The sequence below is a fragment of the Pleurodeles waltl genome, chromosome 10, assembly GCF_031143425.1.
Source record: "Pleurodeles waltl isolate 20211129_DDA chromosome 10, aPleWal1.hap1.20221129, whole genome shotgun sequence".
Lineage (NCBI taxonomy): Eukaryota > Metazoa > Chordata > Amphibia > Caudata > Salamandridae > Pleurodeles > Pleurodeles waltl.
Window position 1 is genome coordinate 68,913,549 of NC_090449.1, and position 18,672 is coordinate 68,932,220.

At 46.9% G+C, this 18,672-nt stretch overlaps 1 protein-coding gene across 2 annotated transcripts in view; it reads right to left on the bottom strand.

The window, feature by feature from the left end:
- Positions 1–18,672, bottom strand: part of PRKCB (protein kinase C beta) — a 799,526-nt gene that overhangs the window by 96,430 nt on the left and 684,424 nt on the right. The window contains exon 17 of one of the 2 annotated variants that reach the window (XM_069209697.1): positions 1,437–5,112. The exons of the other annotated variant lie outside the window; for it this stretch is intronic. Within the exon in view, the coding sequence (XP_069065798.1) occupies positions 4,954–5,112 (159 nt within the window). The 3' untranslated portion in view covers positions 1,437–4,953. Of the gene's footprint in view, positions 1–1,436; positions 5,113–18,672 lie in introns of those variants that run through there. 2 annotated transcript variants of the gene reach the window in all.

An 18,672-nucleotide genomic window follows, 5' to 3' on the forward strand; every position in this document is an offset into this window, starting at 1 on the left:
TATATGTTTTGATCCGTACAACTTTTCATAGGCTATTGGATTGTGAATGATATCGCAGGTCATTCACCAGAATCAGTACAATCTAACTATCCGGAGTAATCATAATCACAGTTTACTGCCTCTCTTAGGCCTCCACTCACAAGGAGTGTTTCACCGTACTGATTAAACCCCTCATGTGTTCGTTTAGAACTTCCACACTAGAAAAAACAGAATAGTATGTGCCAAAATGGAGGTCCACCGGGAGTGATATGTCCTTAATTATTATTTTAGTGGAAAGAACTACTGCATAATTATGTAGAACTCTCCAATAAAATGCTTTAAATTTCAAAATATTTTGTGGATAACTTTTTAAAAGATGTGCAGGATTATTCAAAATATTTGCAGTTCTTGCAAAATATGGGTACATTTTTTAGAAATCTACATGAATGTTTTAAGACATGGTGAACTCTGTAGATTTGTTTGTAAGAATATGTAGAATTGTTTAAAAACAAGTGCAGGATTGTGAAAAATAAAAGTATATATTATTTTGAAAACATGCACAAAAAATACAAAGAAATTGGACAAGCAAAAAAAAAAAAAGACAAGTGATTTATGTTTTGATCCGTACAACTTTTCATAGGCTATTGGATTGTGAATGATATTGCAGGTCATTCATCAGAATCAGTACAATCTAACTATCAGGAGTAATCACAATCACAGTTTACTGCCTCTCTTAGGCCTCCACTCACAAGGAGTGTTTCACCGTACTGATTAAACCCCTCATGTGTTAATTTAGAACTTCCACACTAGAAAAAACAGAATAGTATGTGCCAAAATGGAGGTCCGCCGGGAGTGATATGTCCTTAATTATTATTTTAGTGGAAAGAACTACTGCATAATTATGTAGAACTCTCCAATAAAATGCTTTAAATTTCAAAATATTTTGTGGATAACTGTTTAAAAGATGTGCAGGATTATTCAAAATATTTGCAGTTCTTGCAAAATATGGGTGCATTTTTTAGACATCTACATGAATGTTTTAAGACATGGTGAACTCTGTAGATTTCTTTGTAAGAATATGTAGAATTGTTTAAAAACAAGTGCAGGATTGTGAAAAATAAAAGTATAAATTATTTTGAAAACATGCACAAAAAATACAAAGCAATTGAACAAGCAAAAAAAAAGACAAGTGATATATGTTTTGATCCGTACAAATTTCCATAGGCTATTGGACTGTGAATGATATCGCAGGTCATTCATCAGAATCAGACAAAAACCATCCAACTCCATCTTCCCATGCAAGGTGCTGCCAGAGGTCAGTGGCTCAGTTATTTGTCCTCCCTTGAGATACATGCCCCTTCTCCCCCCACCCCCATTCGCCTGACAATCGGGCATCAGCATCTCCAAACCAGGTATAGGAATCTAACAACTTTGAAATGAAAGCCAACTTTTCTTAAAATAGTCTATCTTGTGTTTTATTGTACAGTGGTACTGAAAAAGAAAAAAAACTTGGCACGTCACAACTAGTCAGCAAAAAAATATAGTAACAATACAATTGTAACAATGAAAATTTCAGAAAAGCATTGAGGAAAAAAATGTAAATCACAAACATCGTCAATATGAGGGCCAGCTTCTACTACCCCTTTTTAAGTTTTTAACCAAACTACTGACGCTGCCAACAAAGTGACGGTGTTGGAGAATTTGTGCAAGACAGAGACTGGTGGATGAGTTTTGTTTCTTTTTCCTGTTTTTTAAAACAGAATTAAACTTCTAAATCTATCTTTTTAAACTTTGCTGTTCAGCTATGACAGGTTATAAGGGGATATAAAACATTTGACACAGATTTCTGAAGCATACTGTTATGTAACAAACAAATTAATCATTTTGGCATTTTCGAAAAAGGAGAAAATTAAAAAAATAAAAGATGGATAGAAGAATGTCAGTGACGGGACAGCCAAAGCCTCTCAGAGTGGTTACCTGTGCAAGACTTCCTCCTTCTGGCAGTGCACACAGGAAAGTCCAGGCCCTAATGGGGATCAAAGAGCGCCTACCTTGAGGAATCTCTGGTCATACGCCCTTGTTGGTAACAGTGGTGAGTTCTGGATAGCAGCCATTGGTGAGGCTTAGTTACCTATAGAACTATAATTCTAGAAGGATCGAAGATAACTCTCCAGTCACTCAACTTACTCCCGAAAGGAAGACTCCTGTCTTATGCTAGGCTGTGCTATTCATCCCACGAGAATGCAATTTGTTGACTTGTGAATGCATACAAATGCAGTGTTCTAAACTTTTGAAACTTTTTCATTATTAAACCCAACACTAAAATGGTGTATCATACTAAGGAGGTCTTCTGAGTAAGATCTTTTTTTTCGTTGCAACATAACCATGTTCACAAGTATGATGGTTGCCCCAGGGAGGGATTTAATTTCATTTCCAAGTATATTTCTGATCCATCCATTGGCAGGCCTGGCCTCCAGCAGCAATGGGATAATGTGAGCTCTGGTGTGACTGCACACCTGACCTCCATTACAAGAGCCTAAGTAAATGGTGAGGTATTACCGAACCTTATGAATACATTTACCCCCAGCTGAGGTATTTACCAAATGTGCTGAATATCAACTATTCTGAGCTTGTGTTTAAAATGGGGGACGTGCATACAGAAACCGTTTTTATATCAATTGTCTATGCAAGCTTCTAATTTTTCCCGCAATATTGCCAGGTTTGACTCAGAATTCTGGTACCTGGGCATTCCTCTTTGTTTATTTGTCATAATGTCATTCCAAACTCATAAAATGTGCCTAAAATTAACATCTTTTGATCACTAACATCACTACTGGGACTTTACTGTTCAACTCTATGACATCATACCCATATTAGTACGAAACAGTGGCTCAACTATTTTCTTTGGCGGCCGCTGCTTTTAGAACAGTGGCACAATATCCTTCCAACACGCTGAAAGTGAGGCAACCCTAATTTTCCTGAATTATATTCAACTACTTCAGAGAAATCAGGATCCGATAGTCCAGCACATTGCACTGGTCTACATTTGCGAAGCACATCACACTGTGTGGCCCTTGTAAGTTGGACTATATATGACGTCGGATGTACATGCGCAAATAACAGATTTCCAACTAACGTGCAAGCCAAAAGATTAAAAGAAAGCTTTTCCTCTCAAAGAAATAGTTAATTTATGCAGTAAAAACTATTTCGGAAGACTTAAACCCCCAACTATCGAGCCATTGGGGAAACACCAATGTACAGGCTTAGCAACAAACAGTCTCTGCATCCCTAGACTGCCCAACTCCTCTGCTACTCGATGACCCTCGATAGTATACCGGTACCCCTCTGCCCATTACAGCCTTATGTCCAACTCCTTCTTCCCCCTACTTTTGTACAAGGCTTTGTTAATCTATTGCTAGCATTGCACTATAATATCCACACACACATAGATGCATACTCGAAGGCCTTTAACCTTCATTATCAGTTAATTAAAACCCTCCAGGCTTTGCACACCTGGGATAAACATGGGTGTCTGTAGCAACCCAGGGCAGGTGTTTTTGGCATTACATTTATTCACTTACTCTTTGAAACTCCTCTGCCATCCCTTACGTCACAAGCCCTTCCCTCACACACCACAATGGCTTCTAGTAACCCCAAGGCGAGTGGCCCGTTCCGAGAGTGGGGAGCTCTCTGCGGTAAACACCATGGAAGCCTGGGAGAAGCATTTGTGCACGGTGGCAGAGTAGTGCTTTTAGGAACACCAGGATCGTCCTTTAAGTTGCATGGATTTCAGCTAGAAGTATTTTACAACAATATCAAGTTTCTAATATACCGACCTTCAAGTATATGGACTATAGAATATCTGCTAAGACTATATCGTCAAGTTAAGTACGGATTTACTATCCCTAAAAACTCCACATTTACTTAAATTGATGGAATAGATTTATTTTTTACCTCAGCATTCCTGCATACGACCTCAGCAAGAGTGCAATCTTGCTACTTAACTGAGAATCTAAGCCGCGCTTGTCCAAGTAGAAAACACCAGAGTGCCTTGCGGTTGAGAGATGCCACAATGAGCTGGACTCAACACTTGCTGCGCGTGTTATGGCTTAGAATGCTGAGCTGAAAGCAGTAGGTTCTCTCTTAAACTGAAGGATCCAGATGCAATATTTTAATGGTAAAAGCATCCTTTTCCTGGCTGTCATTGGAATGATACATGGGGGAGAATCAACAAAAGCTTGACACGGGTCTCCATTATACAGGGGTTGCCCCCTCCAATTCATTTAAATGCCAGAGTGCAGAGACTTGTGGAGGGACCAAAAAGGCCTAATGTGGTCCCAGGGACACTCTATGGCCCTTTGGGAGGATGCTATCTATTCTGACAAGCTTAACCGGGTGCATGTACAATCTGCAGATGAAGGCCGCTGTTTTTGTTCAGGAGGCTGGTTTGCATTTTTCGGAAGTGCTTTGTTTATTGGGAGATAATTACCATCAAGCAAATGTGAGCACTAAACAAGTGCCTGACACCTCCAAGGGCAATTTGGCTTATTGCTGGCTAGAGATAGCTCCTTCAAGTTTTCCAAAAAGCCAAAACATGGCGGTGAGGCACACAACATCCTGCATGGGGGCCATTCACCAAAGCCGAGGTGTCCATCTCATGACAGAAAGCTGAAGGAACCGAGTCCCTTTCGTTCAAGTTTTTTTGCTATAGTGAACACCGACAATGTGAAGGGCGCTCATCGGATGGTTGGCTTTCAGGTGCTATTGCTGCCAAAAGAGGAGGCCTCTTCCCTGAGCCGTTTCAGAAATACATGGCTTTGAAACATGGTCACTCATCCCATAAAAAAAAAAAAAAACATATAAATATATATCTTTTGAACGCGGCCCACCACCCACTGCCCCGTCCATGGAGAAGCAGTGCCTATGTGTGTTGCGCCTGGCAGATGGTAGAACGTGAGCACTCCGGCGCCCATCCTAGCTCCCGACATCCGCTGGGTCATACTCAGAGTTAACAAAGGTAAATCCATCAAATTCTGATTGGTCAATGTTGCAGATGACTTCCTGGTCAGGTGGTGTGAGGACGGGTGGATGGCGGGTGAAAAACTTGTCGAAGTTCTCAGCGTTTCGGCCGCACTATGAAAAGGAAAAAAAAACTTGTGGTGGGTAGGGACAAATTAACAGAAAATGGGGAGCGGGGAAAGGGGGTGGGGACTAAATGAGGTCAGAAATAGAGAAATTCAGACGAAATGGATGTGGGAGCGGTAAAGGGGAGGGAGGCAGAATCATGTTAACAGAAGCATGCTAGTCAACATGACCATGTTAATGAAACAAAACGATTAAACAAAACACAACAAGTGATGAGGTTCACACTTGGCGCTAGCGCATGTGCAAGGAGTTCAGTGCCGTAAGCGGAGTTATTCTTTAATTGGGGTGTATTTTGTGCACTTTTGGGTGATGGCCTGTTTTACAGCCTCCAAGCTCATGAGTACAGGTTGCTCAGTTGTATGGCGCAGACCTTTTCTCTATATTAAATGAATGAATCTATTGCTTACTTGGTGCAATCTTTATTGTGGTAATTGTGTTAGGTGTTTGCAGTCTGCATACATTGCTTTGTGTTGAGGGCTTCAGTGTGTTTATGTGTCTACATCAATGGCTGGATTAGCCCTCAAGGAAGTGTACAGAGATCTCTGTTGGTCTTTGGTCTATGAATTATGCGGTATGTGCCCTGTGGGTAACTCTGTGGCTTGCCCCACATACCTTCATGTGTCATGCTGCTCACCACATATTTGTCCTGGGGTGCATTTGTGGTCCTCTCTTGGGAATCTGTGTTGTTCAAGCCCTACCTTAAAGAGTTTCCAACAGTCCTACATAATGTTTTCTCATAAGAATCCATTCCCTGCCTTTCCTTCCCTGGATATCTCCATTGCTTCCTGCATATGTCCTGAACTCTACACACACCAATCGAGGCATACTCGGCCCTTCCGGTTCTGTCTGCCTGTGTAGTCCAATGGATAATTGTTACTACTTGTTCCACCCCGCTAGTCGTACATTATGGAGTCACTGCTTAATGAAACTCTTACAATTTCATAGGATGGCCATTCTAGTTTGCTCTCCGACAGGCGGTTGTCCATGAAGCCCAGAGGGGCTCCATCTGACCCTATCTCACGGATTCTCAAATGTACCCAACAACGGAGTAGCAACAGGCCATTTGTATATTCCACATCTCCCTCATGGCGTGCAGCAAAGCCCTTAGGGATGAGGCTCCCTGCGGTCAAAGGTTCAGGAGAAAGATGAAATGCTGTAAGAGGGCAGAGGTGATTTCCCCATTAATCACTCAGCAGTCAGTTGGATATCGTGGGATATTTTGGTGAAATGTTATAGTTTTCCCTTTCTGAAGCCCATGGGTCTAGCATATTCAAACAGTATATCAGGTGCATCTCACTTGCACCTGAATTCATCGATCACCTTCGTTCTTCAGGGAACCTCTTGGTCTGAAGCTCTTCTGTGGGGTAGCCTAGAACTCACATCACTTGTTCCTTTTTCGCACAGACTGGGAGAGATCAGGCCTCAAGAGGCTGGACCAGAAAGGATGGGAAATGACAGGAATGTAAGGCAGGAGGATGGGGGGTTTTGGACATGCAGTGGAAGGTGGACTACTCAATTTCCTACTAAGCCAAAAAAAAGGTACCTTAAGATAGCACAAGGAGGAGTTTTCCCAGCCGTCTAGGCAGTATTATTCGTGATAGGACAAAAGAAGGCAGGGGAGGAGGATCTCTCAGATGAGTGGCATGGCATCGAGCCAATTCCGAGACCTCCCCCTCTGTTAGTGACAGCGCAAATACAGTCCATTCACCCAAAGGAGTGCAAGGTACATGGAGGCCATACCTCTGCCCATCTGAACTCACTAAGGAGCTCTCTGGCCAGGGTACTGTGCTGAGGGTCCCCCCTGCACCATGGGGGCTGCAGGGACCTATGTTACACCGCTGATGATGCTTACTTTTAGTGTAGTGCTGACTTATGGCCAGAAGTAATTTTCTGCATTAGTTAGTGAACATGAAGTGCAAGTGCCTTCCTGGTGAGTTGGGAGCTGATAAAAGGTCTAAGAGAGGGTATCCACGGTGGGAAGGGGTTGTGACAGCAGTCAAGCTCCTAGAAGCCAATCATGAGAATTGTGCACCTCCGGTGTGAACTGGAATACATTCTATAAGCTTGGAAGGCCATCTGCAAGAATGTTGGCTATGTTTTGATTGTGTTTGTTCAGTGCTCTATAGCAGCGATTTTCAACCTTTTGACTTCTCTGGACCCCCACTTTATCATTACTGGAACCCGGGGACCCCCGCTGAATCAATACTGGAATCTGGCGACCCCTCACTGAGTCATTATTCAAAGCTGGGAACCAAATCTGTTTATATTATTTAACTTTCTCAGCAGTCGCGGACTCCCTGAGAAGGCTTTGCGGGCCCCCAGGGGTCCGCGGATCACAGGTTGGAAACCACTGCTCTATAGACCAACTTTGATGGTTTATCTATTTAGTCTTCTATTATGCCTGCTGAAAAACAATGCTTTCCTTTCTATTGTGATAATTACGGATACACTTTGAGTCTGAATTTAAATTGCTCAAGTTGATACAAACCCTATATTTTCGGGATTCCATGAAAATACCACTAAATTGGGCAGAGAAGGCTGATAACTATTGCACACTCGGCTGGGTACTGGATGGTCAACACTTGGGCTAAATGTGTGGAACCCGGTGTCTCGACATCCCGGAACCTCAGCCAATAATCCAGAACCCATGGACATGGTAGTCTAGAACCATACACGAATCCCATGTTTCTTTAAAAAGGATTACCTGAAACCACAACCGTTTTGGTCATGCCCCAGCACACCATTCTTGTTACATATTAGCTCAGAGACCAAACCTGTGGTTAATACTCTAGAACCCAGAGCTGGATGGGTGGGGGCCCCTAGACAGGTAATAAGTAGTGGAATTCCAAACTTTGCAGTGTTAGGTGTTTATTGGGCAAATCTTGCATTGGAGTAAGAACACCATGGACCATGGTGGGTGTCAGTCAGGAGCCTTATGCCTCCAACACTAGAGCTTGCATTAGAAGTGGCCAATTGATACCAACGGGTCCGGTAACAACAGTTTCAAGATTTGTTGGCATTATGAGTTCAGTGGGAGCACCGCTGCCTGGCGGTATTCCACATACAGATCTAGTTAGTCTGCTTCCGGAAGGCAAAGTCTTCCGGGGCAATGCAGGGGAAAGCCATGCAGGACCCATCAGGGTAACGCAAATTTACCTGTTACTCACCAAAAACTCATACTCATTCCCCCCACACCTCTAAAATTATCATAGCCCATAACAATGGTAAATCAGGTGGGAATTACACGGATTTTGTCATGCCACTTATGATGAAGGCCTTTATGTTTTCTTCTGTCTGGTGGTGGATCAGATAATCCTGTAAAGTGTCAGTGCTTCGAAAAGGAGTCTCCAAGCCCCTGCGTTAGCAACACTTACACGTGAAATAAAATTATATAACATAGGCAACATCATAAACTTATGGGTTATTCTCATACGTTTTCAAATGTCACAACTCACAAGTTTATGTTATTTACAGTGTTTTGAAAAACCGAGACAAACAATACAAAACAAAGAATACTTTTTTTTATCATCATGGGCTAACGACGCTGAAAGTACAATTGCAAATGAGCAGGCCATGCAGAGAACACGTAGATATTGGACTGGCTTCCAAAGACACGTCACACACACAAGAACAAAACAGGGACAAACATTATCAACCCAAATACAATCGAACCATGAGAAAAATACAGTGGTACATTTCTGCCATCTAGGAATGACTGAATTACGAGACAACAATACAGGGGTACAAATTCATCGTTCAAGGACGTCTAAACAAGACGACAAAATGGTAAACCAACCCAAACCAAGATGGCCGAAATACATGAGGAGAATGCGTGAGAGTAGCACTGCTACCCAAGATCAAACATCAACAGAGGATGAAACACCCAATGTCCCCTGGACAACAATACAACTATAAATGGCAGACTTTGGTTATCTAACGAGGAATTAATTTAAACAAGCATTTGCAAGGCAATGGGTCTTGCGTTTGCTCGAGTTAGAGTTATTACTATTCTAAATTCCTGACTGGACTATTCTTGTCACATAAATTGAAAATGAAAAGTAAAACAGTTAACAGAAGCAAGTCAATTTAAAGTGGCATGGCTGCCATGCCCGTGAGCGCAAGAGTTATTGGTTCCCTGCGTGAATGTCTAGAAAGGATTGCGGCTGGGATGAAAGGAAAACCTAAACCAGAGGAGGGGCCATTGCATACCTTAACAGGAGAAAGCGTGACCTAGTGTGATAGTCACAAAAAAATTTCACTTAGAGAAATTGTCTGGGTGGGAACTCAGCACACAAAGGAGGGACATTTCACAAAATGCACCAATAAAAATTAAGCATTTAAGACACGCGTAAGAAAGAATGAATAGCAAGAGTGGGCATGGTTAAAAGCCCACAGCGAGATTACAGCAGGCCAGAGCGCTTGCGCGCTCGACCCTAAAAAGGGCATTATAGTGGAACATCTCTGCCAATGAAAGGCAACATAACCACAAGAAGGCATACAACGGATCCAGCTCTAAAAACCAACGATAAACAGATGACTAGAAGATAGCAAAGGAGAAAACACCTGCATTTCAAGAACAAGTGAGTTGAAAGAGAACAAGGTGCGACCTTGCCATCAATATCTCTTATTACAAGCCAATAATGGCAGAAGTACACAAAGACAAAGTAAAGTAAATATAAAAAAAATGTAATACCGCAAAGAAAAAAATAAAATCGCATGGCAACATCCCAACCATTAAAGGATAGTGGAATTATGGATGGATAATATACAAGTGTGTGTCTACCATTAAATAATAACAAAACTAAGAGATAATCAAAGTGCATCTCCACCCCATAAGGACAGACTAAGAGGCAAGATTTAGAACTCGGGGTAGGGTTATTCCTATGGGATTATGGGATTTAGATTTCGTTGGATGTGATATCCGTCACCGTTGTGACAAAGTCAAAGCCAACTTCTAAATCAGGCCCTAAAACATGAAATCAGTGCAAAAGTGTATTTCTAACATTCTGGAGTGATTGCACCATAAGACCTGGAAAGAATCTTAAAAAGGATCATTCAAGGGCGAGTGTCTACCATTCAAGGACAAGAAGTCCACAAGGACAGCAATTAAGAACAACGCACTATCCATAAATGCCCATCACAGGATCTTTCTATAACAGGACATCCAAACTAAAAGATGACTTTGGGTACCACTCCCTCAGTCAAGACAGGCAAGTAGGTAATAAAAAGGAACTCATTTCTTCATCCCAAGGCAACTGGACTTGAACACGTGGACAATGTACATGAGGCTGACTCATTTATTGCTACATTCACGGGTCACCCAAACTACAATTTTGCAATCATTGCTCTCTGCTATGTACACTGAAGTTGAGCCCTAATAAAGGTAAAGTGCCTCCGAGAACCAGACGTTACATCAAACTGTAGATGACTGGGACAGTGGTCCATTTCTGCATCAGTATAGTTCAAGTATGTCTGAATAGTAACATGAGAGGCAGTTCAGTATTTAAATGCTACTGCTGGTAACTGGGAAGTATATTAAGGTAGGTCCTTAGAAAAAAGTATAACAGAAAATTACTCTTCTGCCTATGTTTCAAAAAATCAAAGCGGTATTCTGCCCTGTGTCAGTTTAACCATCAGCCTGTCCTCTAGGAGCCAAGGAATGAAGGCCCCATGCACCTTCAGCTACCAGCTTCTCTGCTCTGGCTGATGTGGGCCCCTTGTACCTTCAACTTCTCTGCTCTGGCTGCTATGGAATGTGGGCCACGTGCCCATTTGGCCACCAGCTTCTCTGCTCTGGCTGGTACGGGGTGTGGACCCCTTGCACCTTCACCCACCAGCTTCTCTGCTCTGGCTGCTATGGGATGAGGGCCCATTGCACCCCCAGCCACCAGTGTCTCTGCTCTAGCTGCTATGGGTTGAGGGCTCTATGCAGCTTCAGCCACCAGCTTCTCTGGCTGCTGGAGTGTGGCCCCCCTGCACCTTCAGCCACCAGCTCTCTGCACCGGCTGCTACAGGTGTGGGCTCCTTGTACCTCCAGCCACTAGCTTCTCTGCTCTGTCTGCTATGGGATAAGGGCACATTGTACCTTCAGCCACCAGTGTGTCTGCTCTGGGTTGTGGGCCTCTTGCAACTTCAGCCATCAGCTTCTCTGCTCTGGCTGCTAGGGGATGTGGGCCCATTGCACTTCAGCCACCAGTGACTCTGCTCTAGCTGCTATGGGTTGAGGGCTCCATGCACCTTCAGCCAGCAGCCCCTCTGCTCTGGCTCCTGGGGTGTGGGCCACTTGCATCTTCCGCTACCATCTTCTCTGCTTTGGCTGCTGGGGTGTGGGCCACTTGCACCTTCAGCCACCAGGGTCTCTGCTCTGGCTGCTATGGGATGTGGGCGCCTTGCACCTTCAGCTACCAGCCTCTCCTCTCTGGGTACTAAGGGACACGGTCGCCTTGCAATTTCAGCCACCAGCCTCTGCTCACTGTGTCAAGTAATGTTATGCCTCATTGCCCCTTACCACCAGGTTCTCTTTTGTGAATACAAGGGGATGTTTCCACCTGTAACACTTTAGTCACAAGCCTCCCTGCTCTGGTGCCAAGGCATGCTGTGATACACACCCTTTAAACCACCAGTCTCTCAGCTCTGAGTCCTGAGGATGGTGTCATGTTGCCCTTTGACTACCAGCCTTTCTGCTCTGGATATTAAGTGATGTTATGTCCTGTAACCCTTTAACCACCAGGTTCTCCTCTGTGGGTGCGAAGGCATTATGCGCCCCATAGCCATTTAGCAACCTGGCTCTCCTCTCTGGGTACCAAAGGATTGTTTCCTCTATGAGACTACGGTCATCATCTTGTCACCTTCAGCCACACGCGTCTCTGCTCTGGCTGCTATGGGTTGTGGTCCCCTTGTACCTTCAGCCACACGCGTCTCTGCTCTGGCTGCTACGACATGTCGGCCCCTTGTACCTTCAGCCACACACATCTCTGCTCTGGCTGCTACGGGATGTGGGCCCATTGCACCTACAGCCACACGCGTCTCTGCTCTGGCTGCTACGGGATGTGGGCCCATTGCACCTTCAGCCACACGCGTCTCTGCTCTGGCTGCTATGGGATGTGGGCCCCTTGCACCTTCAGCCACACGTGTCTCTGCTCTGGTTGCTACAAGATGTGGGCCCCTTGCACCTGTGTGGGCCACCCATACCTTCAGCCACCAGCTTTCCTGCTTATCATCTTGTCCTCTCTTGATTTTAGGAGGTGGTGGCACCTTCAGCCAGGAGCCCTTTCTTTCATGGGCAGTGGTAAGCTGGAGATCTGCACCTTATCCACCAGTCACAAGCCTCTCGCCTATACAGTAAGTGTCACTGGGTATTTTACTCCGTGCTCCCTCGGCCACCAGCCTCTCCTGTGATGAGAATGTCTGCCTGTTTCATGCCCCCTCCGTTTGTGGCTCACAGAAAATAATCTGAGTTCACACCATGAACCAATTTGGTAATTTGTTTTTGAAACATGTTACATTTTGCTGCGAATTCGGCGAAACAATCAAGCTATGCATTCCAAATTATGAAACACTCTAAATGAGAAAAGGTGTTTCATTATCAGCATGTCTTGTCCTAGATTTTAAGCCCGCCATCTTCCCTCCAGTGACCATACCCGCTGACGACACGGGCTGTGGGAGCATCTCACCCCGGGGGAGCCTCCTACTGGGAAGGGTCCTCTCTATCAGGGCGAACCGTGGCTGAGAGAAAACATGAGATATAACATTGGACCAACTGCTCTGGAAGCATGGGACTGCCTCTGCCCCAGCCCTACGGGCCCATTCAGCATTACCGGCCAGCCAGGAAAACATCCATCCGACTGTCTCTCTGTATCCATCTGCATCTGAGAGCACCCGGGGTTTCCAAGCCCAAACTGATGGAGTTGAAAACTGGTCTTGGTTAGAGCTAAGATGGTTAAAAGTTGCTTTGATCCCAACTGTAAGGCTTAAAGTTGCACCTACCACACAAGAAGGATCCTCAGAAGGAGGCTGACCCTAGGTCCAGAGAGCCCTGCATCGCTGGGACCTGGCTTGTGGTCCAGCCAGCTAAGCCCTGTTCCTGCCTCCTAGCAATAATCAAGATCTTTCCTAGAACCTGAAGTCCGGAGATCTGTAAATACTTCACTGATGTGTCACAACGCAGGCTCCACCAATGAGCGAACACCAAACGCTCTCCCCTTAGGGAGCAGGGAGAGATGTTCTGCATCAGCATCCGTGGCGCTGCTTACCTTTGACTCTTCTGCATCACTGACATGCCTACATGCAGCACCAAGCTCACAGCCACACCATGGGAGCTCCCCACTGGCCCTCATGGATGACACTCAATGCTTCCCACAAGAGTGATTATATGCACATACACCAACTCCACCATGCATAGCAAGTGGGGTTCCCACCATCTCACTTTACCGTACTGCTTCAGGCCACACCTGTGGGAGTAAAGGCCAGAGGTCAGAAAAGATCTCGGGCATGGTGTATCAGAGGGGTTTTCCTATTCTGTCTTTATGGGAAAATGTTTTAATACGTGTGGTCTCTACACTCTACTTTTGCCCCGAAATAACAGAGGGTTCCACAGATTATGTTTACCTACTATGACCAATAGATAAATGCCTCTCTTTTGCCAATGCTAAGAGAATCCTTATCCTAGTGCCAATTTTATCATGCCCACTGCCAGACACCCTGGCACCCTGAGATTTCATCTCAGTAGTCGAGTTTTGAACTCTTCATCAACGCGTTTTAATATTTAGCACCTTTTTGTCCTAATTCCAAACTTGAACTTTGAAGCCTTCCATAAACATGGGTTCCTAACAGAAAACTGCATTCCCTTGCTAACTTCAGCTACACTAGAAGAGGATGGGAGGCTTCGGCTAGGGGAGCCCCTGCTGCGGTGAGGTGGGTCTGGATTTCTTTCTAGGGAAACCAGATAATTACTTCAAGAGGCTGTTAGGGTTGCCGTGCTGGCAGACACATAGGGGGTTATTACAACTTTGGAGGAGGTGTTAATCCATCCAAAATTGACTGTAAAGTGACGGATATACCACCAGCCGTATTACGAGTCCATTATATCCTATGGAACTCGTAATACGGCTGGTGGTATATCCGCCACATTTGGGACGGATTAACACCTCCTCCAAAGTTGTAATAACCCCCATAGTTTCCTCAGTCCCTCTTCTCTTTCTGAGGAGCTGGCCTGTCTGGGTGGGTGTGAGGAATCTTGTTGCTCCCTATAGGCTAGATGGGGTTTTATAGAGAACCTTGTCCTAAGACTGGATGTGACAATTGCCCCCACAGGCCTCTTCTTCCATCGCCAAGATGCCCCTAATGGGGAGTCCAATGCAGGTCCATAAGGGCCTGATCCAGGGCCGAGTTTTAGGACAGCAACTGACTATGGAAGAGGGTGCTCCACCTCCTCATAAAATGTCTCTCATCGAGATGTACTGCCTCACTTCAGCTCCTAGGACTCTGATTCCGTAGCCCAGACAGCCCCGGCCAAATATAACCTCACAGCAGGTTACTGAAGTGTCAAGAAACTACAAGACTGATTGGATCCGTGCTAGGGAAGTTGAGGTCTCTGGCACGACGCCCCTAAACCAAGATTTGGAGCTCACCTGCATACAAGGTTTGTTTCCCCAAAATGCCAAACGAATATTACATGCAGTACAGTGTCTCTGGACCAGAAATGGCGTCCTCAGCGCTCATGAGCATCACCAAAAGATGTAAGCTTTACTAAGAAGGCGTAATTGCCCCCTCCCCCCTCCCCCGACAGTCCACACCTCCCCCACCGCCACGGTATTAAACTTTGCACTACTGAGAAAACAGATTGTGCATTTTTTATAAATTTAACCAGGGACTGGGGTGATTAAATAATTCACGTCCTCTGTAATCTTGTAAACTGTCAAAGGTTCTTAGCTTCCTGTGCGCAACGAAAAATAGGCCGCGGATACTGCAGGTGCAACGAAGTTGCGTGTACTGCCCTTCTAGGGTGCATCGACGGTGTGTGCACCACACACCTAAGGTGCAACGAAAGTGCGCGCACAGCCCTTCTGAGGTGCAAGAAGGTGCGCGAACAGTCCTGAGGTGCAGCGAAGGTGCGTGCACTGCCCTTCTGAGGTGCAGCGAAGGTGCGTGCACAGACCATCTGAGGTGCAATGAAGGTGCGTGCACAGTCCTTTTGAGCTGCAAAGAAGGTGTGTGCACGGTCCTCCTGAGGTGCAATGAAAGTGCGTGAACTACCCATCTAAGGTGCAACAAAGGTGCGTGCACTGCCCTGCTGTGGTGCAACAAAGGTGCATGCATAGCCCTGCTGAGGTGCAACGAAGGTGCGTGCACTAACCTTCTGAGGTGCAACAAAGGTGTGTGCACAGCCCTTCTGAGGTGCAACAAAGGTGTGTGCACTGCCCTTCTGAGGTGCAACAAAAGTGCGCGCACAGCCCTTCTGAGGTGCAACTAAGGTGCGTGCACTACCCATCTAAGGTGCAACGAAAGTGCGCGCCCAGCCCTTCTGAGGTGCAAAGAAGGTGCGTGAACGGTCCTGAGCTGCAGCGAAGGTGCGTGCACTGCCCTTCTGAGGTGCAGTGAAGGTGCGTACACAGACCTTCTGAGGTGCAATGAAGGTGCGTGCACAGTCCTTCTGAGATGCAAAGAAGGCACGCGCACTGCCCTTTCGGAGGTGCAACGAAGGTGTGTGCACTACCCTTCTGAGATGCAATGAAGGTGCGTGCACTGCCCTGCTGAGGTGCAACAAAGGTGCGTGCATAGCCCTGCTGAGGTGCAACGAAGGTGCGCACACTGCCCTTCTGAGGTGCAACAAAGGTGTGTGCACAGCCCTTCTGAGGGGCAACAAAGGTGTGTGCACAGCCCTTCTGAGGTGCACCGAAGGTGCATGCACAGCCCTTTTGAGATGCAAAGAAGCTGTGTGCACTACCCATCTAAGGTGCAACAAAAGTGGGCGCACAGCCCTTCTGAGGTGCAAAGAAGGTGCGTTAACAGTCCTGAGGTGCAGCGAAGGTGCGTGCACTGCCCTTCTGAGGTGCAGCGAAGGTGCGTGCACTGCTCTTCGGAGGTGCAACGAAGGTGTGTGCACTACCCTTCTGAGATGCAATGAAGGTGCGTGCACTGCCCTTCTGAGGTGCAACGAAGGCACGTGCATCGAAGGTGCGTGCACTGCCCTTCTGAGGTGCAACAAAGGCACGTGCATCGACGGTGTGTGCACCACCCACCTAAGGTGCAACGAAAGTGCGTGTACAGCCCTTCTGAGGTGCAACAAAGGTGCGTGAACAGTCCTGAGGGGCAGCGAAGGTGCGTGCACTGCCCTTCTGAGGTGCAGCGAAGGTGTGTGCACTGCCCTTCTGAGGTGCAGCGAAGGTGCGTGCACAGACCTTCTGAGGTGCAATGAAGGTGCGTGCACAGTCCTGAGGGGCAGCGAAGGTGCGTGCACTGCCCTTCTGAGGTGCAGCGAAGGTGTGTGCACTGCCCTTCTGAGGTGCAGCGAAGGTGCGTGCACAGACCTTCTGAGGTGCAATGAAAGTGCGTGCACAGTCCTTCTGAGATACAAAGAATGTGCGTGCACAGTCCTCCTGAGGTGCAATGAAAGTGCATGAACTACCCATCTAAGGTGCAACAAAGGCACGCGCTCTGCCCTTTCGGAGGTGCAACGAAGGTGTGTGCACTACCCTTCTGATATGCAATGAAGGTGCGTGCACTGCCCTGCTGAGGTGCAACAAAGGTGCGTGCATAGCCCTGCTGAGGTGCAACGAAGGTGCGCACACTGCCCTTCTGAGGTGCAACAAAGGTGTGTGCACAGCCCTTCTGAGGTGCAACGAACGTGTGTGCACTGCCCTTCTGAGGTGCACCGAAGGTGCATGCACAGCCCTTTTGAGGTGCAAAGAAGCTGCGTGCACTACCCATCTAAGGTGCAACGAAAGTGGGCGCACAGCCCTTCTGAGGTGCAAAGAAGGTGCGTGAACAGTCCTGAGGTGCAGCGAAGGTGCGTGCACTGCCCTTCTGAGGTGCAGCGAAGGTGCGTGCACTGCTCTCCGGAGGTGCAACGAAGGTGTGTGCACTACCCTTCTGAGATGCAATGAAGGTGCGTGCACTGCCCTTCTGAGGTGCAACGAAGGCACGCGCATCGAAGGTGCGTGCACTGCCCTTCTGAGGTGCAACAAAGGCACGCGCATCGACGGTGTGTGCACCACCCACCTAAGGTCAACGAAAGTGCGTGCACAGCCCTTCTGAGGTGCAACAAAGGTGCGTGAACAGTCCTGAGGGGCAGCGAAGGTGCGTGCACTGCCCTTCTGAGGTGCAGCAAAGGTGTGTGCACTGCCCTTCTGAAGTGCAGCAAAGGTGCGTGCACAGACCTTCTGAGGTGCAGTGAAGGTGCTTGCACAGTCCTTCTGAGATACAAAGAATGAACTACCCATCTAAGGTGCAACAAAGGTGCGTGCACTGCCCTGCTGAGGTGCAACAAAGGTGCGTGCACTGCCCTTCTGAGGTGCAACAAAGGTGTGTTCACAGCCCTTCTGAGGTGCAACGAAGTTGTGTGCACTGCCCTTCTGAGGTGCAATGAAGGTGGGTGCACAGCCCTTTTGAGGTGCAAAGAAGGTGCGTGCACTACCCAACTAAGGTGCAACGAAAGTGCGCGCACAGCCCTTCAGAGGTGCAATGAAGGTTCGTGCACTACCCATCTAAGGTGCAACGAAAGTGCGCACACAGCCCTTCTGAGGTGCAAAGAAGGGGAGTGAACAGTCCTGAGGTACAGCAAAGGTGCGTGCACTGCCCTTCTGAGGTACAGCGAAGGTGCGTGCACAGACCTTCTGAGGAGCAAAGAAGGCGTGTGCACAGTCCTTCTGAGATGCAAAGAAGGCATGCGTACTTCCCTTCGGAGGTGCAACGAAGGTGTGTGCACTACCCTTCTGAGATGCAATGAAGGTGCGTGCACTGCCCTTCTGAGGTGCAACAAAGGTATTTGCACTACCCTTCTGAGGTGCAACAAAGGTATTTGCACTACCCTTCTGAGGTGCAACGAAGGTGTGTGCACAGCCCTTCTGAGGTGCAACAAAGGTGCGTGCACATCCCTTCTGAGGTGCAACGAAGGTTCTGCACAGCCCTTCTGAGGTGCAACGAAGGTGCGTGCACAGCCTTTCTGCCACGTGGGCCTCATGAGGTGCAGGGGATACCAATGCCAGACATGCAGAGCCCACTGTGAGAAGGCAGGGGTCATTTACCTGTCGCCCTCTGGTAGGAGCACCTGATGATAACCCAATACCCCCTATTAATGCGCTGAGACCCCTATGCATGAACTTAGTTTAACCAAATGCCAAAAAATGAACGTGTGTACAAATCCGGGGTGCCCTTACAAGTGGGGGTTCAGAGAAAATGTCCCTCCGTGCCGACTGGGCCCGATTGCCCGGTATATCTCTGATGAGTATGGAGTGACTGTAACTGCAGCGCTCTTTAACACACACTACTCAACTGAAGCCCTTATTACAAGTTAAAGCCAGGGGCGGCTCCTCCATAAGGGCGGAGGAG